Below are 23,782 nucleotides of genomic sequence, written 5' to 3'. Positions count from 1 at the left end.
TCCGTCCGTCCGTCCGTCCGTCCCCCCCACTCGGCCCTTCACCTCCCGTCGGTCCTCTGTTTCCAAACCCTTCCAAACCCTCCGGCTCCTGCCAAGCTCGCTGAGAGCACCTTACAGCCAGGGCCTCACCCCCTGTCCCCACTGACTCTCCTGGTGACCGGCTTGTCACCCTGCTGCAGGCCCAGCAGCTCTCCAAGCCCCTTCCACGCGGTAGTGCAGTGACTGAAACGCCACCCACTAGGGAGCGAGTCCAGTGTGGCACCTCACGGAGGAACCAGGTCACAAGGCCTCAGAGCGGTTTATTGCGGCCCCAAGGCCGATCACACACGGTCGTAGGGACAAGTTCTTGCTCTGCTCCCCACACATGGCAGACCCCACGCACTCAGGGCACCTAGGGGCGCGGGCCGCCTACCCCGACCTGAGGGAAACCCGCCATCGGCTGCGGTTGGCTGTTCTCAGGGTTAACTACAGAGGACAGCGGCCGCAGCTCCGACTGCAGCTCCGACTGCAGCTCCGACTGCAGCTCCGACTGCAGCGTCCTGGAGCACTGAGACCGACCACCTCTGGAGTTCCGTCAAGAGGGAGCGGCGGGGAGCTCCGGCTCCTGGAGGGAGAGGCAGAGCAGTCGGGGCCTGGGGTTCACTTTGGTCCGCAGGGAGAGCTCTCCACACTGGAACTGCTGCAGCCGGGCCGGTTCTAGGACAGCAAGAGCAAACAGCCCGTGTGGGTGGGGGTTTCGTCCTGTCCACCATTTTTCTCCCCGGTCTAGAAATCCCTACCGGCCCCCCTGCATCTTCCTTTCTAGGGCCTGCCCACCTGTCCTCACCTAGTGGGGTGACATCAGAGGGTCTCCTCTCAAGTGCAAAAGAAAGCTTAATAGGTCGGAGGACAGAGGGGCTGCCACAGAGTGTCCGGAGGAACAGGGCCAAGGGTTCATGGGTTTTGCTTGGAGACTAAAAAGGGAAACCCGGGGTTAATTGGAACCCACGTTCCCAACCATCTGCCGAAACCCCAAGAACTTGGCTATCTGTCTAAGCACTTACCTCTGTCGGGGCCCCCGGGCCTGTAAACTGCAAGGCCACTCTCCCTGGCCTCCGTGCACACTCGAGGACCGAGGTCCACTCACTAGGACTCAGCCCGAGTGCTGCTGCCACGTGGTGATTCCTACAGGTCACTGTGGCCTCCGCAGTGCCGTCTTCTACCAAGAGCCTAGGGAAGGGGGAGGAAAACTTGGAGAGCAAAGCCACATGCAGTCCCCAGATCCGACAGCTCTCTTGACACAATGCTTCCAGTATTTAGCTTGCTGTACCTTCAGTCACTCAAACAAAGACAGTACTAGGGGCAGGAGGACGGGACAGGGTCTTGCTACGTCGCCCTGCTGGCCTGACACTCACTCTGTAGTTAGTATCAGCAATCTCCATCACACAAAAGCCACGCCACTGCCGACATGAGAAGCTGTGGGACCTGGAAGGAACCCACGTGACAAGGTGCCTTACCTGATACTGGCCTGGCTGATAGCCGTCTGAGCTGGACAGTTGTGGTCCTGCCGACTACACCTCCCCTGCAGGGGGCAAACGAGACAGCTGGAAAAGCCCTCCTGATCCGATGCCACCACTCCGACCCTCCCACCCGGCTCAGCCTGTCCTCTCCAATACCTGGGGGGCAAGGCTGGTGCAATGGGCACACACCCACAGGATCTGAAGGCTCAGGACAAAAACAACATGGCAAGAGGCAGTGGCCTGGAAGGGCCCCCGGCCACCCTGGAGAAGTTCAGCCAGGTAGATGTGGGGCAGGGGCGCCCTAAGGAGAGAGGGGGGGGGGACGACGAGTCAGGTCGCAGGCAAAGAAGGTAGGCCTAGTAATTAGGATCAACAACCCCAGCACAGGGATTCAGCCTCATCGAAATTTCAAGGTTACCCAGGCATGGAAGCACACACCTTTAATCCTAGCACTTGGGGAGCAGAGGCAGGGGGATCTCTGTGAGTTCCAGGCCAGCCAAGGCTACATAGTAAAAGCTTATTAAAAAAAAAAAAAAAAATCAAGGCAACAAAGTGAGACCATCTCAGAAAACCTAAACCAAGGAAGAGGAGTTCTGAAAGCAAGTGAGTCTAACTGGACTACACGAAGAACACCAACAAGGACGGGACGGACCGCGGTGAGTCCTGTGCACTCCTGGTGAGTCTAACTGGACTACACGAAGAACACAAACAAGGACGGACCGCGGTGAGTCCTGTGCACTCCTGGTGAGTCTAACTGGACTACACAAAGAACACAAACAAGGACAGGATGGACCGAGGTGAGTCCTGTGCACTCCCGGAAGCCCTCAGCCCTTGCCACACTCTGGTTCCCGATCTCCAAGAGCCATCAATTATTTCTCAGGCTTGAATACCAAGACATTAGTCAAGAAAGATATATCTGCATGTCAGACGGAAAAGCCTTCAAGAGCTTAGACCCTCAAGTTTTTCTGGGTAAATTGATAGGCACTGGGCATTTTTTTTTTCTATTTGGAGCATATGAAATCCTTCTGACTCAAAAAATGCTAAACTGGGCAGTGGTGGTGCACACCTTTAATCCCAGCACCCAGGAGGCAGAGGCAGGTGGATCTCTGTGAGTTCGAGGCCAGCCTGGTCTAGAGTGAGTTCCAGGACAGCCAGGGCTGCACAGAGAGACCCTGTCTTGAAAACTAACAAAAACCAACTCTACCGTGATCAGAGAAGACTAGAAGACTACACCCATGGCAAACATTCTGGAGGAAGACACACGAGGGATGTCAGGGTGAAACAGGGACATTTAGAGATCAGAGCCTGAACCCTGACCTACCTGGCTTGCGTCTCTGGGGGGAAGCTCAGGACCTGCACGGAAGTGGATGGCCGGAAGCAACAGTAAACAATGTTGGATCTGCAGGGAAAAGAACAGTGAGGAGCAGAGAGCAAGCAGGCTGGGGTAGGCACCGAGCTGAGGAGGGCATGCCTCTCCCAGGGCCATGCCCTCAGCTCTACCACAGCAAGAACAGAGGAAGACAGCAGACTAACAACCAAAGCCACAGCAAAGCTGAGCACGGCATTCCTAGAATTTGGGAGACAGAGGCAGTGGCAGGAGGATGGTGTTAAGTTTGAGGCTAGCCTGGGCTACACAGGAAATTGCAGAAGAGCCAGGACTGCATAGTGAGTCCCTGTCCTAAAACATAACAAAATAGTACTAGCAAAGAAAGGTGTCCTTGCAGCACAGTCAGGTGGGGGGAGTGTTCAACAGGACATCAGTAAGCGAAGGAGGTATGGCCACACAACACAGGTCTTCACCTGGAAATCTTCTTCTCCAGCTGGCTGAAGTGGACTCGGGCTCCTGGGAGGAGTCCTATTTGGGGAGGCAAGTGTGGCTCTTCGATATATATGTCCAGGTGAGGGGGATAGTCACAGTCATCCGTTTCTAGAGCTACCGTTAGCTTCACGCCCGTTTTAACAGCCCCGGCATTCTCTACGGATGGAGGGAAGGGTGGACAGTGGCTCAGCCAGGACTACACGGTCCCAGGCTCCAATTCAAACCTCCCCAGCAGCAAGGACATTACCAGGCTTTATCCGGCGAAGGGCCAGAGGTGGTTCACACAGTATCCGAGACAAAATTTCAGCAGAGAAAGACACCAAGGAATTGGAGATGCTGAGAAGAGAAAGAAACACATGAGGAAACACAACTGAGAGATCAGCCACAAGGTGAAAAGGAGCCATCTTATCTGCTAGAACGCCACACCAGGGCCTAGAAAGCCTTGAGCTAAGAGTAAAAGGGCATTTGAGAAAAATGGGCCTGTAACAGAGATTCAAAGCCTACCTAACTTCAAAACAAAAAAGAAATCCGCCAGGCAGCGGCGGTGGTGCTGGTGGTGGTGCTGGTGGTGGTGGTGGTGGTGGTGGTGGTGGTGGTGGTGGTGGTGGTGGTGGTGCTGCTGCTGCTGCTGCTGCTGCTGCTGCTGCTGCTGCTGCTGCTGCTGCTGCTGGTGCACACCTTTAATCCCAGCACAATGGAGGCAGACTTCAAGTCTTCAGCAACTCTCCTGCCTCAGGTGCCCGAGCACGATGGGTACAAGTGTTACTACCTTATCTTCCTCCTATTTCTCCTTCTTCCCTCTTCCTTTTTTTTTTTTTTTTTTCTTTAAGACAGGGTTTCTCTGTGTAGCCCTGGCTGTCCTGGAACTTGCTTTGTTTACCTGGTTGGCCTTGAACTCAGGGATCCACCCAAGTGCTGGGACTAAAGGTGTGCACCTGCTGCTGCTGCAGCAGCAGCACCACCACCACCTCCACCTCCACCACCTCCACCACCACCACCTCCACCACCACCTCCACCACCTCCACCACCACCACCACCTCCACCACCACCTCCACCACCTCCACCACCACCACCTCCACCACCACCACCACCACCACCACCACCACCACCGCCACCTCCACCACCACCACCACCACCACCACCACCTGCCCCCATTCATTCATTTCTAATAATAAAGATCAATCTCATAAAAATTACAGACAATCCTCCTTTGCCTCTTGTTTTGTTGTTGTTTGTTATTTTTTGGACAAGATCTCTCTTAAAACTAATGGTAGCACCACCTCAGGACTGAGTGCTAGGATTACAGGCATGCACCACCTCCCAATTCCCAGTCTACATTTACTTTTTCTTTAACTTTTTTTTTTTCTTTTTGGAGCTGAGGACAGAACCCAGGGCCTTGGGCTTGCTAGGCAAGCGCTATACCACTGAGCTAAATCCCCAACCCCTTCTTTAACTTTTATTTTATGGGCATGGGTGTTTTTCCTGCATCTGTCTGTGCACCAAGACCCTAAGAAGCCAGAAGAAGATGCCAGGTCCCCTGGAACTGGAATTACAGACAGTTGTGAGCTGCCATGTGGGTGCTGGGAATCGAACCCAAGCTCCCTGGAAAAACAGCCAGTTCTCTCAGGCACTGAGCATCAGTCCTCTATATTCACTTTCCTCCCCCCTCTTTTTCTGGGACAACGTCTCACCACTTAGCCCTGGATGGCCCAAACTCCTTATGTAGACCAGGCTGGCCTCAAACTCACAGAGATCTGCCTGCCTCTGCCTTCTAAGTGCTTGGATTAAACATGTACACCACCATGCTCGGCTCATATTCTCTTTTAGTAATCAAGACCAGTCTCATAAAAATTATACACAATCCAGTAGAATTTTTCTTCACACAGGAAACAGCTTTTTCATTCCCACTTGAGGATACCTACAAAAGCTTCTATGAAATACCATGTTCTTGTGTTCATCCACCAACTACATGCCACACTAAACAAAGGTCCTTCTCTACATTTCCATCTTCTTCCTTGCATTTTTTGGGTTTCCGTTTCCTTTTATTGCTAAAGCTTTTCCTTCCTGTGAGAACATTTGCTCAACTGGGTGAAACGGTACATAACATTTAGGAGGTGGAACAAGAATCAAGATCAGCTACACAGCAGCATCAAGACCAGCCTGGCTTTGAGATCCTGTCTCAAAACCAACAAACAAAATACGGGGGTCAGGGGAGCACAGGGGAAGGTGGAATTCCAGAAGAGGCAGCCTGAAACAGAACCTTCCTTTCACGGTGACATCCTTCCTCTACAGGCTAAATCACGTTGGAGAAATGGGTAGCACACACAGAGAGCATGGCTAAAAGCAGCAGAAGTAATGCAGGACATTTACTTGTCACTAAGCAGGTGGGTCAGCGAGGACTCAGGCAGTGCTTTGGAGATCTCTGGTACATTAGGTATGTCCTGAGAGCTCCCAAGTTCCAGGGTCCACTCCTCTTGGACAGTGAGGCAAGACTGTGTGCCAGCCAGTTCCAGAGGACGCTGAGATGGGCCAGACGAACGCTCTGTCTCAAACAACATTGGTGTCTGCTGGGAAACAGGAAGACAATGGCTTCTGCGTGCGCCTAGGCCAGAACAAAGTTCCCTAAGTCTTCCAATGCTGATTTCCTCCTGGAGCCTGGTGAAGGCAGGGATCCCAACCACGATTCCGTCCCTCTAAATTCAGCCTCTTCCAAGAGATCTAGAGGACCCACACTGGCATGCCTGCTCCAGACTCCAGCCCGACCAGCTTTCTAATAGGAGAGAAGAAAGCACTCACTGAGGGGCCGGGAGCCACGAGGCGGTAGACTTGGTTTGGGTACAAGAATGGAAACCATCGAACTGAAGAGCCAAGGAAGATGAGGGAGACCTGGGAGGAAGGACGGATGGCACAGCACTGAACCCCCAGTGTGGAGCCTAGGGCATGTGAGGGCAGGCCCTAAGTACCTGGAGTCCCGGTTTACCTTTTGATCCTTGTTCTCAACTCCTAGAGACTCAGGTGGGCCCCATCCAGATCCCTCCTTCCTCTGTGTGCCACAAAGCCAAGTTCCTGACACATAGAAACTCAGGGTGGGCTTCGGGGGCCGTAATCTGGCTCCCGGAAGGACACAAAAGTTACGTTTCATGAGGGCCTCCTTGTGGGACAGCAAGAATAGACGGCTCTGTCCCACACGGGGTTCCTCTGGGCAGGAGGGGTCGGTCTGAGGTGACTCTGAATCAAAGGTGGGTCTGGGCACAGGCAGGATCAGAGCGTCAGGCAGGAAGAACTGGACATAGACTCTGTTGGAAGAGACAGACCTTTTGTGACGCAGGAACAGTGTCTGGACCCCAAATGCCCACGCACCAAGTGTTTCCTTCCCTTCAGACCCAGGAGGTCAGGCACCACTCCAGCACTGACCTGGCCTGCTTCTTCTGGATGAAGCCTGCCACGTCCAGCTCCTTCCAGGAAGGGAAGCTGCTCCTGACTTCTCTCTCTACCACCAGCCGGAACTTCTCCACCCGCACCAGGCAGCCTAGATGAAGGAAGTTCTCTATCTCAGCAAGAAAGGAACTGTGGGGAAAGCCGTGAGGCAGAGCACCCGGCAGGTCTGGTCCATCCCAGCCCTGAGCCAATGCCCTCTCCTGAGGTGGAGTCCACAGCGGATGTCTCAGCCCCACACACACAACTGCTCCCAGCAGAAACTACTCCACATGCATGAACAATCCTGCTCCTGGCTCCGTGGGCTGAGGCCTTTGTTACCCTTTCCCCAAATCTCTAACATGCCTTCTTCTCTAGGGCTTCGTCCCTTTTCTGTTTGTTTGTTTTTTGAGATAGTTTCTATTACATAGCTCTGGCTGTCCTGGAACTTGCTATGTAGATCAGGCTCACAGAGATCCACCTGCCTCTACTGGGATTAAAGGCATGTGCCACCATGCCAAGCTCCTCTTTATGAATCCTAACAAGTCAAATAAGAGTAGTGTTCTTCCAAATTATGAATGTAGGAAGCAGGAAGGTGCATGTTTAGGAGCCGTGGAGGAGAGATGGATGTCGGGAGTTGTAGCTCAGGCTCCTCTTCTCTCCATGAATCCCAGCCTCTCAAACTTCTCCACCTCAATAAATGCCTCCTCCTGGTTCCCTGGACCCCGAGAACTCTACAGCCCCCCCCCTTCCCATCTCTCAACTTCACACCTATAAGCTTTGGGTCAGTGAGGGGCTGCGAATTCTCAGTCAAGGGCATGCAGGGCAGTGAAGCTCTCAGGTCCCGAAGTTGCAGACAACCTGTATGAGATGAAGCCACCAGCACCCCAAGGAGAACCTGCAGGAAAAGAAAAACCAAGCTACTAGTTATTAAAGAAACACGCCGGGCGTTGGTGGCACTCGCCTTTAATCCCAGCACTCGGGAGGCAGAGCCAGGTGGATCTCTGTGAGTTCGAGGCCAGCCTGGGCTACCAAGTGAGTTCCAGGAAAAGGCACAAAGCTACACAGAGAAACCCTGTCTCGAAAAACCAAAAAAAAAAAAAAAAAAAGAAAAGAAAAGAAACAGAGAGGGCTGGATGTAAGCCCTGTACTTGGAAGGCAGAGGCAGAAGGACCATTCCAAATTTGAGGCTGTCTTAGTCCATACTATGAGTTCCAGGCCAGCATGGTCTACAGAGCGAGATCCAGGACAGGCACCAAAACTACACAGAGAAACTCTGTCTCGAAAAACAAAAACAAACAAACAAAACAAAAACAACAACAACAAAAAAAGACAAAAGCAAAGAACTAAAAACACCACCACCAACAACCAGTGAGCTGAACAGGAAGTGGCCATGAAGACGCAAAAAGTGGTCCCAAGCCACCCAGAGTCCCCTTACCTGGGCTGGCTGGAACACACAGGATGGCAGGCAGAACCAGGACCAGGCTAGGTGGCGATTCAGTTGGCAGCTGGTCAGGTGGGCAGCTTCTGAGAGAGGCAGAAGGGCCTTTGGATCAAAGGCAGCCCAAGCCCTGCGCTGCCCTTCCTCTGCCAGGTCGAGTAATGTAGGGAAGGAGCAGGGGGTCTGCACCTGAGTGTACTGTTGGGGAGAAGAAAGAGCCAGAGTGTGTCCCTGTCCTTGTCCCTGTCCCCTGTGCCGGGTGCCCAGCAGTAGCTGCTGCCAGTCTTTCCCCCACATTCTCATACTTTCTGATGGGGACAGTGATGTGGCTCTTCCAGGAGCTCACTGTGTGCATGCCGAACGGGGGTGCCACGTGGAATAAGAACATCCCAGGAGGGAGCCAGGAGCTGCAGTGCCAAGCTGGGGTTCCCAGGAGAGGAATGCCTCAGGAACTGGTGGTATCTCAACACATAGGGACACAGCCTTGACCAGGGAGAGAAGGACAGTCATTTCCCCAAGACCTGTCCCTTCCAGGACCCTGCTTCCCCTACAGAGACAGTCACCCTCCCACACACACCCCTCTCCACCCAAGATCTTCAATGTCCACCCTCCTCACTTGCAGGCCAGCTCCTCCAGCGCCTTGGTAGCCCATAAGTATAAGGGAAGTCCTAGCTGACGTTCCCACACGAGTTGCTCATACAAGGAGGCACCACGAACTTTGAAGGGTGGCAAACTTTCAGGCTTAAGAGGAGAAAAGCTCTGAAGAAGCAGGGTGCCATGGAGGCAGAGTGCTAGGACGGGTCTTGTTGTTCCTCCACCCACTGACTGGAGGAGATGAACATCTCGGAGCTGCAGGAAAACACAAGAGCAGAGGTAAACGGTTTATGGTATACACCCGGGAACCCCAGCACTTGGGGGCAGAGGTAGGAGGCAGGAAGACTGGAAGATTAAGGGCCATCTTCAGCTACACAGAAGCGACTGAGACCTTGGCAGTGGGGGTGAGCGTCTTTAATCCCAGCACTCAGGAGGCAGAGCCAGGCGGATCTCTGTGAGTTCAAGGCCAGCCTAGGCTACAGAGCAAGATCCAGGACAGGCTTCAAAGCTACACAGAGAAACCCTGTCTGGAAAAACAAAACAAGGAAAGCACAAGCCTGTAATTCCAGCACGCCAGAGCAGAGGCAAGTGGATCTCTGTTAAGCTCAGGCCAGCTTTTTTTTTTTTTTTTTAAAAAGATTTATTTATTTATAGTTCAGACCAGCTTTTAAAAAAAAAAAAAAAAAAGATTTATTTATTTATTTCTTACGGATACAGTGTTCTGTCTACACATATCCCTGCAGGCCAGAAGAGGGTACCAGATCTCATTATCGATGGTTGTGAGGTACCATGTGGTTGCTGGGAATTGAACTCAGGACCTTTGAACAAGCAGTGCTCTTAACCTCTGAGCCATCTCTCCAGCCCCAAGCCAGCTTGTTTTACAGAGTAAGTTTCAGACCAGCCAGGGCAACTTAGTGAGACCCTGACTCAAAACAAACAAACAAAGGAGACAAGAAACTCCCCCAGAGCTAGAGAGATGCTCACACTTAAAGAAAGCACCACTCTTGAAGAGCACCTAAGTTCAGTTCCCAGCACTCACTGCATGTGCGTGCGTGCGTGCGTGCGTGCGTCACAACCACCTAAACTTCCATTCCAGGGGACTTGATGACCTCTCCTGGCCTCTGTAAAACACTGTACATATTCATGTACAAATACTACCCCCACCTCCACACATACAAATACACACAATTAAAAACTAAATCTTTATAAACAAATAAATAAGCAAAAAAATAAACAAGAGCCGAGGTGAGACGTCAGCAACCTCATGCAGAGGTGGCAATTGTTTCCACACCCTGAGTTCCAGGCTCATGTCCCCCAGTGTTGCCTGTCTCACTTTCTATCAAACCTCCTTCTCTCTGAGGTCACCCATCCTCTCCCATGAACTGAGGGTCTCTCATGTCCAGGTTTGATATTTGACATACCTCCAGACGGACCCCTGGTCGAATCACCCGCCTGAGGCCACGGATATGCTGGTATGCCAGGCAGAGAATCAGCTCCCCATCTAGAATGTAGAGGCTGGCAGACTCATTCAACACATCAGTGACTGTCCCCTGCAGAGGACAGAGGTTCCGGCTGGCCACCGTTTCCTTCTTTGGCGGCTCACATTTCTTGGCCACAATCTCTAGGATCAGTTCCTTGCACTCACCAAATAATGTAAGATTTTGGAATTCCGGAAAAGACCTTCTTGCCTGCCGCTGTCTTTGGAGTTCGTGGGCTGGGGAAGTGGTATAAGGTCAGCTTCCAAGAACCTTATGTCCAGCTCCAGCTCTTGTACATAATCTGGTCTCAGCGGTACCAGATCCGAAGATGGAATGGTTGTCCAAATAGAGTAACGGCGACCTCGGGTCTTGGTTACTCGCAATTTTGTCAGTATATAGGCCCTACCAGGCCGAAGGACTCGGTGCCACACCATCTGGGCAGGAATCTGGCTTAGACAAAGTTAACATTGTACATGAGACACCACGCCCCCAATGCTGAGCTTCTGCCAAAGGCCCTTCCCATCAGTTTGACTGCAAAGACCTTGATTCTCCTCTTTCTTCTTCATGGTCTGCTTATTTGTTTGGTTGGGTTTTTGTTGTTGTTTTGTTTTGTTTCAGACAAGGTCTCACACAGCCCAGGCTGGGCTCAAGACCAGTGTTTAAAAAAAAAAAAAAAAAAAAAGAGTTTGAGACAGGGTTTCTCTGTGTAGCTTTGCATCTTTCCTGGAACTCACTCTGTAGCCCAGGCTGGCCTCAAACTTACAGAGATTCACCTGTCTCTGCCTCCCAAGTGCTGGGATTAAAGGTGTGTGCCACCACCACCTGGCTCAGTGTTGAACTCTTAATATTTTAAGCCGCTGAACTTTAAGGTAATAGGAAATGTCACACATTTCTTAATCCTTTTCATAAAGATAAGCTGGGCTGTAGTGGTGCACACCTTTAATTCCAGCACTTGGGGAGGCAGAGGCAGGTGGATCTCTGTGAGTTCGAGGCCAACCTGGTCTCCAAAGCGAGTTCCAGGAAAGGTGCAAAGCTACACAGAGAAATCCTGTCTCAAAAAACAAAAACAAAAACAAAAACAAAAACAAACAAACAAACAAACAAACAAGATATAAACCATCCCTAAAATTTCCTTCAAAATTGATAAATATTCCATCAAGAAAATTATGTTCTTTTCAATATATCCTCTCATCCCAGAGCATACAAGCCAAATTTCATTAATATGAGCTGAGTACATACAACTCCAGTATTGAGAGAGATGTTAAATAACAAATTATTCATTCCTCTTTAACATGTTTTAAATCACTGGGAAGACAAAAATCTAAATAATAATACAGAGCAAAATAAAACATGTATCAAAAAAATACACATTTAATAAAATCTTCCTTTTAATTTTTTCTTTTATCATACTGGGAAATCAAACCCAGAACTTCGTGCATGCTAGGCAGGCACTCTACCATTGAGCTACAAGTCCAGCCCTCACAAGGTTGGGAAGAAAAAGTGAGGATGAGGTAGAAAGACCAAGAAGGCTAGTGAATGAAGGTGGAGTTGAAGAAAGCCCAGAGAGGTATACTGGCTGATCTCACATTCTCTTTTTCAGACTTTTAAAACTTATCAACTTCTGCCCATGGAGGCTAGAGGCATCAGCTTCTCCTGGGGCTGGAGTTACAGGCACTTGTGATGCACCCAAATGCAGGTGCTATAAACAGAACTCAGATCTTCTTCAAGAGGAATGCGTATTCTTAACCGCTGAACCATTTCTCAGCCCTAAGGTTGCTCTCTCTTATCTAAAATACAACCAGAAATATCCAAGGTTTTGGAGATTCTAGAGTACCTGTATCTATATTATAAGATGTCTTGTAGATGGAACCCGATTCTAAACATGGAATCCATTTGTGTTTCCTATGCATCTTATCTATACAGCATGGGGGCAGTAGTCTATAGAATACGTTTATATGCCTGTGTTTGAACTTGAGTCTATTACATACGCTCAGGTGGTGTCATGTTTTCATTCAGTTTCAGATATTTGAGCATTTAAGATTTCAGATAGGGATGCTCAATCCTGAACCTAAATTCAAGGCACCCACCTGAGCCACAAGATGAGCTCAAGGCCAGACTGTGTAACCTGGACTCTGTCTCACAATCTTCACAATAAATAAATACAAAGAGCACAGCTGGGACCACAGCTCAGTGGCAGAACATCTGCCTCGTGAGCACAAAGCCCGGGATTCCAAAGCTTGTCCATCCTTTAAAAGCTCCAACTCAAGTTTAGCTACCTCACGGTAGTTAACTCTCGGTGTTCTGTGGCAGTACCTAAAGACTACACCATCCACTATTTGCAATACTGCGTTACAGTGCTGTGTTGCCTGGTGTGTTGTGTTTTTAATACTACAATAGTTAGAACACTCGGACAATTAGAAAACTCCTAATGACAGGCAAGGTCAGGTCGTTTGTATGCTACTGTGTCCAGGGAGACATTTCTTCAGACTACAAAGCAGGGTGAGCGCGTTAGGGAGAGTCCAGTCCTACCGTAGGTCCTAGATTCCGTTTGTTTGTTTGAATAAGTTGTTGCTGCTTGTTTTGGTTTTGAGACAGGGCCACCCTCTGTAGCCCAGGCTGGCCTCAAATTCATGACAATATTCCTATAGATGTACTGAACTTATAGGTATGAGCAACCAGACCTGGCTTCTAAGCACATTATGGTTTCAAACTTGCTATGTAGCCGAAGATGGCCTTGATTTTTGTTTTGTTTTGTTTTTCTAGACATGGTTTCTCTGTGTAGCTTTGGTGCCTATCCTGAATTTCACTCTGTAGACCAGGCTGGCCTTGAACTCACAGGGATCAAAGGCATGCACCACCACTGCCCAGCCCGGATTTTTTTTTTTTTTTAAGATTTATTTATCACGGGTTGGGCATTTAGTTCAGTGGTAGAACGCTTACCTAATAAGCACAAGGCCCTGGGTTCAGTCCTCAGCTCTGGAAAAAAAAAAGAAAAAAGAAAAAAAAAAAAAAAAGATTTATTTATCACATAAAAAGTTCTGCATGCAGGAATACCTGGATGCCAGAAGGAGGCACCAGATCTCATTGATGGTTGTGAACCACCATGTGGTTGCTGGGAGTTGAACTAAGGACCTCTGGAATAGCAGGCAGTGATCTTGACCAGAGCTATCTCTCCAGGCTTTGAACTCCCATGAACTATCCCATGGCCAGGAACTCCTAATCCTCCCATACTTCATCAGGCCTGACTTTTACTTTTTTGTGGTTTCCTAGATGGGGTTTCTCTGTGTAACAGGCCTGGCTGTCTTGGAATTCACTTTGCAGACCAGGCTGGCCTCGAACTCACAGAGATCCACCAGCCTCTGCCTCCCTAGTGCTGGGATTAAAGGCATGTGCCACCACGGCCCTCCACTTACACTTTGTATATATGTGTGCACACAAGCAGGAACTGCTTTTATCCTTCTACCATGTGAGCTCTTGGGTCAAACTCAAGTCTTCGGGCTTGGCAACAAGCGTCTTTTCCCAATGAGTCATGTCACCCATCCCTTTGCGCATCCTCAGGAACCAGTCCTCTGCAATGCTGAGACTATTTATTATTTTAGTAAGCACATAAAATATGGCTGTGACATTCTCACACGTCTATCAGTCCGTAGCTCCTACTCTTCATCTCATGAGCCTCCTAGAATCTCCTCCCTCCTCCCCAGGCGCCCTTCCTCTCCAGATGGCCTTCCTTCTACTCCAACATCCTATGTCCTATTTCCTGACAGGGTGACAGGCCTGTCAGAACCCTAGCACTCGGGAGATGAAACCAGGAAGACCAAGAGTTCAAAGCTACACCAGACCCAGTCTCCACAAATCTAGGTTCCACATATGAGAGACAACATGTAATACCTGTCTTTGTGTATGTATGTGGGCATGTGCACAGGGACATGTATGCTCATCTGTACAAGTGCACATGGAGGCCAGAGGTTGGGGTTGGAATGTCTTCTTCAATCACTTCTCTATCAGTTTTTTTTTTTTAAAGATTTGCTAATTTATTTACATGATTGAGTGTTTTGCTTGCATTATGTGCACCACACACCTGTGGAGTTCAGAAGAGAGCAATGGATTCCCTGGAACTGGACTTAGAGATGGTTGTCAGCCACCAAGTGGGTGCTGGGAACCGAACCCAGGTCCTCTGCAAGAGCAACCAGTGCTCTTAACTGCTGAGCCTTCTTTATAGCCCTTCTATCTTATTTTTTGAGACAGAATTGCTTTCTCTGAACCTCAGAGAACAGGAACTTGCTAGACTGGCACCCAGTGAGCTTCTGGCTTGTCTGTCTCCACTCCACAGCACTGGGGCTAAGGGGGCATGCTGCCCCATCCAGCTCTTACGTGGGTGCTGGGATCTGAACTAAGGTCCTCATGCTTTTTCCCACTAAGCAGTCTCTCTAGCCTCTTTCTTTAGTTTTTCAAGACAAGGTTTCTCTGTGTAGCTGGCTGTCCTGGAACTCACTCTGTAGCCCAGGCTGGCCTCGAACTCAGCCTGTGCCTCCTGAGTGCTAGGATTAAAGTCATGTACCACCACCACCTGGCCTGTCATTCTTTTTAAGAATTTATTGATTTCAATTTTGTGTGTATGGGTGTTTTGCACGCATGCACGTCTGTGTACTATTTGCACGCAGTGCTCAAACTGGATCCTTTGGAACTGGAATTATAAACCACTGTGAGGTGTCATGTGGGTCCTGGGAACTAGACTTAGGTCCTCTGGGAACCAGACTTGCCGAGCCATCTCTCTAGCCCCTCTGCTTTTCCTTTTAAACAAGGATCTCTATGTAGCCTTGGATGACCTGGAACTTGCTATGTAGATCAGGCTGTGCTTGAACTCAGTGATCTGCCTATCTCTGCCTCCCAAATGTAAGGATTAAAAGCATGAGCCCCCAAACCCAGCACCTATCTGTCTTCTGTGTGTGCAGGTGACATGTGGGCAAATGCACCTGTGCCCGTTCATGTGGATGTAAAAACAATCTCCGGGGTCATTTCTCAGAAAGTCTTCCACCCTTTGAGGCAGACCTCTCGCTGACCTGGAAATTCCACAAGAAGGCCAGGCCAGCAGGTTCCAAGGCTCTGCCCACCTCTACTTCCCATTTCACTGTCACTGGATTACAGGCCATGCTACTGTGGCCAGCTTCTTACCTGAGGTCACACTCACGCTTGTAGGGAAGTCCCTTCCTCAGCCATCGCCTCAGCTGTCTGTTTTCTCTCCCATCACCCTTCTTTGCCTGCCTCTAGAGCCCTTCCTCCTTCCACAGCTCCTATTTAGTTTTACTAACGCAGATACTACACAGAGGAAATGTGACGCCTCTCCGTCTGCAGTCTTCTGCGTCGGGCTTACCCCCGCACTACGTGGCCCTCCCTATGCTGTCCTCCTGTTCTAACACCCCTTCCACTCCCACATGCCAGACCTGACCCCACTCCTCACCTGTACAATGACCGACACCTGGCTGCCGGCTTGGCTCTCAGCGTGGGATAATTCACCAAGTGTCAGGACGAAGTACCTTTTGTTCTGAGTTATCACCAGGGCACTCAGACGGACCAGTTTCCCAGCCAGATTTGGCTCCTTTACTTTGTGCTTCTTTCTAAGGAAAGAAGAAGGAAAAAGACGTTTTCATTTCTCCCCTTTGCCTCTATCCCAGTCTTCCCGTCTACTGTAAAGAACAATCTTGTAGCAATGTAAAATGTCCACAATTCAAAGCTATTATCTAAAACCTTTCCAACCTTCTTGCCCTCCGACAAGGTATATTTCCTCGGGAGTCAGAGGTGGCTCTGCTGGGAAAAGTGCTTGCTGCCAAGGATGAGGTCTGGATTTGGATCCCTGGGAACAACATGGTGGAAGGAGAACCATCTCCCACAAACTGTTCTCTGACCTCTGTGTAACTGTGTGTTATAATAATGGGAGGTTCATATGCACGCACGCACGCACTTGGGGGTCAGGGAGCTAGCACTTGTCTGACTTCTAAGCACAAGTTCTATTCCTAGAACCTAAAAAATAAGCGTTTTAGCCTAATCTCTGTGGTGGGAGATGAAGACAGGTAGGTTTAAATGGCCAGCCAGCCTAACTTATCTCCAAAACTAAGAAGGCTGACAGCGTCTGAGGAATGGCACCTGAGTTGTCCTCTGACCAGCACGTGCATGTGTGCACACACGTACACAAAAAGAACTTCTTGGGTTTCTTTTCGTGCATGTGTGTACACGCATACACAAAAAGAACTTCATGGGTTTCTTTTCTTTTGAAAAAAAAATTATCTTATTTCATGTGTATGAATGTTTTCCCTGAATGTATGTCTGTGTACCACGTGCATGCCTGGTGCACAGGAAGGCCAAATGAGGGTGCTGGATCCCCTGGAACTGGAAATACAGATGGTTGTGAACCATGAGGGTGCCAGGAATCAAACCCAGGTCCTCTGAAAGAGCAGAGAGTGCTCTTAACCACTGGGCCATCTCTACAGCCTATTTTTTCCCCATCTTTTGATAAGGAAACTCACACTGTAGCCCAGACTGACCTGGAACTCACTACGTAGGCTACACAGCCTTCCTGCTTCAGTGTCGAGTGCTGGGGTTATGGAGGTGAGCCACAACCAGTTCAGAGCCTTCCTCAGGACTCCTGATATTCAACCCCACCATTCCCTTGTTCCACCTATCATCTATGTCACTGTCAAATGTCTTTTTCCACACAAGTACCGTCATCCTCCGGGTGTCACAGGGTCCTTTCTTCCTTCAGAATGGAAATTACCTGTATCTGAGCAGGCAGGACGCCTTTTCTGGGTAGAGGACAGGGATTGGCGTGAGAGGGTCAGGACGGACAGCCAAAGGAAACACTGGCACGGGGGTACCCCACAGCTCCAAGTGCCCTTCCCCCAAGGAATTCTTCTTGGCAGGAGGGAGGTAACTCCAACTGGGGAACAGGAAGAGATGGCCCAACCAAGAAAGGTCTAGATCTGTAAGCTAGAAGAGATCAAAGCCACAGGTTAGCAGGCCCTTAGCAGCTGATCTACGAGCACTCCTGCTCGTACTGGAGGCAGCGGCCCTTCTTCCACTCACCTCACAGCCCACGCTTCCAGTGTTGTCTCTCACATACAGGCTTCCACTCCTGCACTCCTGTTCCAAATCCTCAGACAGGTTTATTAGCGTCCCCAGAAGTAACAGCGGCTCCCGGGGCAGGAGACTGGCCCCTGGCCCAGCTCCCTGGGACCAAGCCTGGTGAGCATGGCCGCTCCGGGACAAGTGGCTGCAGCATGGCAGGCGCTGGTGGGTCTGGAGGTTCTGCACCGAGACAAAACTGGAAGGGAAAGAGGGCAGTCCTGCACACCGGTTCCGTCTAAAGAACGCTCAGCCTGCACACACACACCCGCGAGTCCAAGTGTAGGGCTGAAGGAGAGCAGGCAGTTCTGCACACCGGTTCCGTCTAAAGAACGCTCAGCCTGCACACACACACCCGCGAGTCCAAGTGTAGGGCTGAAGGAGAGCAGGGAGTAGGGCTCGTCTGACTAAAGAGCCTATGAAATTAAGGGCGAGGGTTAGATCTAAAGGTTGGGCAGTGCCTCTGAGGGAACCGGGAAGAGAGCCCATGATAAATGGCTCCACAACAAGGGATCAAGAGACATGAAGTAGACTGCAGAGCAGTCTGAGGAAGTAAGCGTGCATGGAGAATTCCACTGAAGATTCCACACAGGAGCTGGAGCAACGGCTCAGCAGTTAAGAGCACTGTCTACAGGCATGTTGCTGCTGCTGGCGGTGCACACCTTTGATCCCAGCACTCAGCAGGCAGAGACAGGTGCATCTTTTGAGTTCCAGGCTAGCCTGGTCTGCAGAGTGAGTTCCAGGAGAGCCAGGACCACACAGAGAAACCCAAACCCTGTCTCAAAACAAACCAAACAAACCAACAAAAAAGCACTGTTTGCTCTTCCGGAAGACCTAGATTCCATTCCCAGCATCCACATAGTGGTTCACAACTGTGTGTAACTCCAGTCCCAGGGCATCTGATGCCCTCTTCTGGCCTCCATGGTCACCAGGCACACATGTGGTGCACAGACCTACATGCAGGTAAAACACCACACACTTTAACTTAAAAAGGAAAAGAATTTAAAAAGATATAGAGGTATGCTATTATATGAATAAACTGGTAGAGTCTACTGAAAACAATATGCAAATAGATACTGAGATTGCATGGATCAGCATCTCCCTTCAGGTTGGTGATTACTTTTGAAGAGATAAGGGAGAATCAGATCAAAACAGACTTATCAGGAGACCTCATTAAACTTTTTTCTTTACATCTTACAAGAAAGAGCGAAGCAAATATGACAAGAAGCTAAGAATTTTTTAAGGTAGGCAGTAAGTCCATGGCCATACAGGACACTGTTGCACACTTCACATCAGCTGAATCACTTTCTTCGTCCACTCTCCTTCTCTACAGACGTAGCTTAAGCCACGTTAGGAGAACTTCAGGGAAAAAAGCTGAATGGAGAATAGGAAAATCCTGCAGATGAGGGTGTTGGGACTGCCTTCCTTTCCACACATTCTTATATCCTTCTCAACATCAATTCAACTACTCACCAAGCCCACCTCACCCTACCTGTAGTTCAGGGGCAGTGTAAAATCCTGGTTCTCCCTCTGGGACAGCCACGTCTCCTTCACACAATCGATTACTGACTGAGTCAACTGTATATTAGGCTCCTTGCCAGCTGGGGAAAGGGTGGCTTGAATGAAGGTCTGGGCAGCCTCAAGCCAGGCTTGCTCCTGAGGAAAGTGAATCTAGTTAAAACTGGGTCTCCATGACCATCCTGCCCAACAGTGGATTTTTGGGAAATGAAGAATTACAATAAAATAAATCGCCAGGTGATGGCAGCATACACCTTTAATCCATCACTTGGGTGGCAGAGACAGGAAGATCTCTGTGAGTTTGAGGTTGGCCTGGTCTACAGAGTAAGATCCAGGACAGTCAGGGCTACACAGAGAAACTCTGTCTCAAAAAACAAACAAACAAACAAACAAACAAATTCAGATTATCAAAGGTTGAATGTTTTGAACCTGAAGAAGTTTTAAAAGTTAGTCCGCCGGGCGGTGGTGGCGCATGTCTTTAATCCCAGCACTCAGGAGGCAGAGCCAGGCGAATCTCTGTGAGTTCGAGGCCAGCCTGGTGGTCTACAGAGTGAGTTCCAGGAAAGGCTCCAAAGCTACAAAGAGAAAGCCTGTCTCGAAAAACCAAAAAAAAAAAAAAAAAGTTAGTCCAAAACTGAAGGTAGAATTACCTGGAAAAGATAGAATTACCTGGAAAAGATAGAATTACCTGGAAAAGATAGAATTACCTGGAAAAGATAGAATTACCTGGAAAAGAGCACTTGCTGTAGGAAGTGCAGCCAGAGACAAACAGGTGGCCACGTAGCTTGACTTTTGTCTCCTCTAACAAACGTGTACTTATCCTTAAAATGCTCACTTGAAATACAGATTCCTGGGGGCTGGAGAGATGGCTCAGCGGTTAAATCTCCCAAAGGACCCAGGTTCAATTCCCAGCACCCACGTGGCAGCTCACAACTGTCTGTAACTCCAGATCCAGATCTGATGCCTTCTGCTGGCCTCCGTGGACACTGTAGGCACATGGTACACAGACATATATGCAGATAAAATGCCCATATGAATTTTTAAAGAAGGAAGGAAGGAAGGAAGGAAGGAAGGAAGGAAGGAAGGGAGGGAGGGAGGGAGGGAGGAAGGAAGGGAGGAAGGGGAGATCTCTCTGTGGCCCTTTCTCTGGCCATCCCAGGTCAACTGCCACTCTGACCATGGAGCTTCCATATACCTTGTACACATGACTATTACACAGCACTGGCCCCATGGTTAGGGTTATTCCATCTTACATGGAGTCAGTAAGCTGAAAAGTAAAAATGACAAGAATTGCTTTCAAAAGTCCACACCTTTAATCCCAGCACTAGGGAGGCAGAGGTAGGCAGATCTCTGTGTTCAAAGATAGCCTTGTCTGCAGAGTGATTTCCAGGACAGCCAAGGTACACAAAGAAAACTTTTGGTTTGATTTTTTTGGTTTGGATTTGTGTCTTTATATTTTTCCAAGACAGAGAGAATATGAAGTTGAGTGGGTAGGATCTAGGCAGAGCTGACAGAGAAAAAAGAAAAGATCAAAATATATTACATGAAAAAAAAATTTAAGTCTATAAAAAAATCACATCACTGCTCTTAATATGTGAATATGTCTAATAGAAGACAAGGACATAGGCAAAGGCTAATTTATTTACTTACATTAAAAATGTTCATTTTATATGTATGGATGTTTTGCCTGCATGAATGCCTGGTGTCCATCCCATCTCCTGGAACTGGGGTTAAGGATGGGTGTGAACCAAATGGGTGCCAGGAACTGAAGCTGTATCCTGCAGCCTCTGGAAGAATAGCCAGTACTCTTAACTGCTGAGCCATCTCTCCAGCCTCTATTGTTTTTTTGTTGTTTTGTTTTGTTTTGTTTGAGACAAGGTCTTGCTATGTAATCCTGATTGGCCTATAACCCAATATATAGACCAAATTGGCCTTGAACTCACAAAAATTCACCTGCCTCTGCCTCCTATATGTTGGAACTACAGGCACGTACCATCATGCCTGTATTAGGACTCTGTGTGTGTGTGTATGGGTATTGATTTTTTTGTTTGTTTTTGGAGACAGGGTTTCTCTGTGTAGCCCTGGCTGTCCTGGAACTCGTTCTGTAGACCAGGCTTGCCTCAAACTCAGAGATCCGCCTAGCTCTGACTCCAAGTGCTGGGATTAAAAGCATGTACCACTCCAGAAGTGTATAGTTTTATAGTGTATAGTGTATAACCTTCTCCAAAAGGTTATAGTTTTTAATTATTCCATTTTTTTAATCAAACATCAGCACTTGAGTCGCTGTAAACTAAACATATACAAGCTCTAACCCCACTCGATTTGATCCGTTTTGTCTGCCCAGCTAGTTCTAACCATCATGGCTCTATCTCTGGCCCTCCAAAGGCCTCTCTATTAACCTCTGGGTAGTATTCCACATCAGCCCTTCTACAGCACCCTGGAAAACCACTTTCAACACTCTAAATTATTTCAATGCTCAGCATTCGTGTGGACAGTCCTCCTGTTCTCACTACGGCAAACATTCTCTTTGCCTTCATCCTCAGAGTGTTAGACAGTGGACCAATCCATTATCCAGATACACTTGATCAACATAACCAAAGCCTGGAAGTACACTGTTTTCTTTCAGGGTTTGTTTGTTTGTTTGTTTTTCTGTTGTGGCTACTTCTGATGTCCCATCCATTGTGTGACATGCTGAAAAACTTTGTTTCTCAAAGTAGTAACACTGTCTCAAAGTGAAATCAAGTTTGGTTTTATTTATTATTTGTTTGTTTGGTTTCTCTGTGTAGCCCTTACAGTCCTGGAACTCCCTCAGTAGACCAGGCTGGCCTCAAACTGACCGAGATCCACCTGCCTCTGCCGGGATCAAAAGTGTACCGCCACCACCGCCGCCTGGGGTCAGTGTGGTGACACTCCCCTTTAATCCCAGCATTCGGGATATAGAGGCAGGTGGATCTTTGTGAGTTCAAGGCCAGCCAGGCTATGGAGTGAGTTTCAGGGTAGCCAGGGCTAAGTAGAGAGACACTGCCCCCCACCCCCTTCAAATAAAGGCCAGGGGTATGATTTCTGGACCTTGATCTCCAAGGACAGGACTCTAATGGTAATGAGGAGGTAGTCCTAACTCCTGCAGAACTAACTGAAAGGCTGGGACAGACCTTTTGAAGAAGCTCATTTAAGAACAAAATAATAATACATGGGCCAGTGAGATGGCTTAGCAGTAAAGATACTTGGAGTGCAAACCTCATTACCAGAGTTCGATCTCTGAAACCGGCATAAAACTGAAATAGAAACAACTCCACAAAACTGTCCTCTGAACTCTGTCAGCTGTGGTACATATGCCCTACACACACACACACACACACACACACACTGCTGGGAATGTGGTTCGGTGGTTAAACAGCAAGAACGAGGTCCCATGGGCTTGGTTCGGGGTGGTGTAACAAACACAAGGCCAAGTGTAAGGTGTAGTGGCGCTGTGATGCAGAGGGCCCTGGAGGCTGAGGCTTGTCCTGGCTACCCTAGTGAATTACACAGCAAGCCCTGGGGGTCACGTGATGTTAACATGACACTGTCTTAAAACACCCACCAACTGAAGGGACACTAGCCCACCCGAGCAGGTGGCTCTGGCAGGCCATGCCCTTCTCCCCCATCCCCTCTGCCTTGCTAATAACCGTTAGGTGACATTCCTAAAGCGGGCCACCGAGATCTAGTCCCTTATTTGGCCACTTCCTCCTCCTGAGGCAGATGACCAAGGTCCAGCTATTAAAGTATTGAAGTCCAGCAATCAGAAGCCCCTTTGGCTCACCTAATTAACATATTCAATTAAAATTAAACACCTTATCCTAACTTGGGGTTTCCCATTTTACCTTTATAAGCCTCCATTTGCCTATGGGCCACACCTGTCTCCTCTCTATCCAGAGGCGGTCCGTTGTCCCTCTAGGACAAACACCCCTGTCCCTTTTCCCTTGTCCCCTATCTCCTTTACCACCGCATCCTAGCCCATTCTAACACAGACCGCCCCTTCTTCTTCACTTAAAAAAATTACACCTGCAAGGTCATTGGCTGCTGTTTTTCAGCCTCAGGTCAGAAAGCAGACACTTTAAAGTTTCTTCTCACTTCGTTCTGACCCCTCCACCTCCACCCAAGTGGGATTAAGTTTTTCAAAAGACATCTGCTCTAACTCGTGCTTATCAACACGGCTCTGCTGCCTAGTAACGATGCTCTTCCAATGCTGTCCCGCCTAGCTAACTCCTACACGAACCTCAGGAGTGGGATGTTTCTCCCTTCCCATCCAGGTACGTCAAGGGGCTCCTGGAGCCACACACCGCCCCACAACCTGCTGCCAGTCTCCCACAGACAGAGCGTAAACCTTCCGGAGCAGGTGGGCGGAGAAGTGTTCCGGGCTCAGACCGCGGCGGAACCACCGGCCTGAAAAGCCCCTGCTCCCCAGGCCCCGACCACAGACAGCAGGTGGAAGGAGCACAGGAAGAAAGGAAATCCGGAACAAGATGGAAAAACAAAACAAAAAACCCATGAGAATCACACAAACGGCACTCACGGAGGCAGACGCCTGCGCTCGGCAGGCAGGCATGATGCGCCCAAACCCCTACCCTGAAGAACGCGGGAACGCTGGCCGCAAGGGCTCACGGGAGGGAGCCTGTGACGTCACGGAGCAGCGCTGGCTCCGCCCCAGCAGCCACCTGTGGCCCGCCCCGCCCCTTTTGCCTGGACTTCGCTCTAAGGCGCACACTGACCTTGAATTTGTAGCGGTCCTTCCGCTTCTCCCCAACAGCAGGAATTACAGCTGTGCACCACCGACCTGGCCTACTGCTTCCCTTCTATAGTGAGGGCGCGTCAGGCTTCTCCTAGTGTTTCTTGAGAAGTGGGCCCGGAGAGCACAGGAGTG

General features: G+C 49.4%; 1 protein-coding gene across 7 annotated transcripts; it reads right to left on the bottom strand.

The window, feature by feature from the left end:
* Positions 1 to 279: 279 nt before the first annotated feature.
* On the bottom strand, positions 280 to 23,562 carry Ctc1 (CST telomere replication complex component 1). Of its 7 annotated transcripts, none has more exons than XM_042282248.2 (23): positions 23,435 to 23,562; positions 18,854 to 19,017; positions 17,323 to 17,560; positions 17,015 to 17,226; positions 15,704 to 15,860; positions 10,413 to 10,691; positions 10,189 to 10,317; positions 8,790 to 9,022; positions 8,479 to 8,656; positions 8,171 to 8,371; positions 7,504 to 7,630; positions 6,733 to 6,847; positions 6,299 to 6,614; positions 6,115 to 6,204; positions 5,689 to 5,885; positions 3,566 to 3,654; positions 3,300 to 3,480; positions 2,821 to 2,898; positions 1,656 to 1,800; positions 1,497 to 1,561; positions 1,044 to 1,209; positions 827 to 953; positions 280 to 696 (listed from the first exon to the last, which is right to left on the bottom strand). In XM_042282248.2, the coding sequence occupies exons 1-23, from the start codon at positions 23,465 to 23,467 to the stop codon at positions 575 to 577; spliced, it is 3,642 nt and encodes a 1,213-aa protein (XP_042138182.1). In that variant the 5' UTR covers positions 23,468 to 23,562; the 3' UTR covers positions 280 to 574. The 7 variants fall into 7 exon arrangements, with proteins under 7 accessions (XP_042138182.1, XP_042138184.1, XP_042138183.1 ...); XM_042282250.2 differs by having other exon boundaries at positions 3,300 to 3,474; XM_042282249.2 differs by having other exon boundaries at positions 5,689 to 5,882.
* Positions 23,563 to 23,782: the final 220 nt, after the last annotated feature.

Source organism: Peromyscus maniculatus, chromosome 8, assembly GCF_049852395.1.
Source record: "Peromyscus maniculatus bairdii isolate BWxNUB_F1_BW_parent chromosome 8, HU_Pman_BW_mat_3.1, whole genome shotgun sequence".
Lineage (NCBI taxonomy): Eukaryota > Metazoa > Chordata > Mammalia > Rodentia > Cricetidae > Peromyscus > Peromyscus maniculatus.
The sequence above is the reverse complement of the archived record's forward strand: the minus strand, read 5'-3'. Positions and strand labels throughout refer to the sequence as shown.

Bases quoted from the DNA above. Each gene is read 5' to 3' on its own strand.
- Ctc1 (XM_042282248.2), bottom strand. From the start codon at position 23,467: ATGCCTGCCTGCCGAGCGCAGGCGTCTGCCTCC. The intron at 17,227-17,322 runs GTGAGTGGAAGA...GATCTCTTCTAG, and splicing joins CTGGAAGCGTGGGCTGTGAG to CTTACAGATCTAGACCTTTC. The intron at 1,210-1,496 runs GTAAGGCACCTT...CCCCTTCCCTAG, and splicing joins ATCAGCCAGGCCAGTATCAG to GCTCTTGGTAGAAGACGGCA.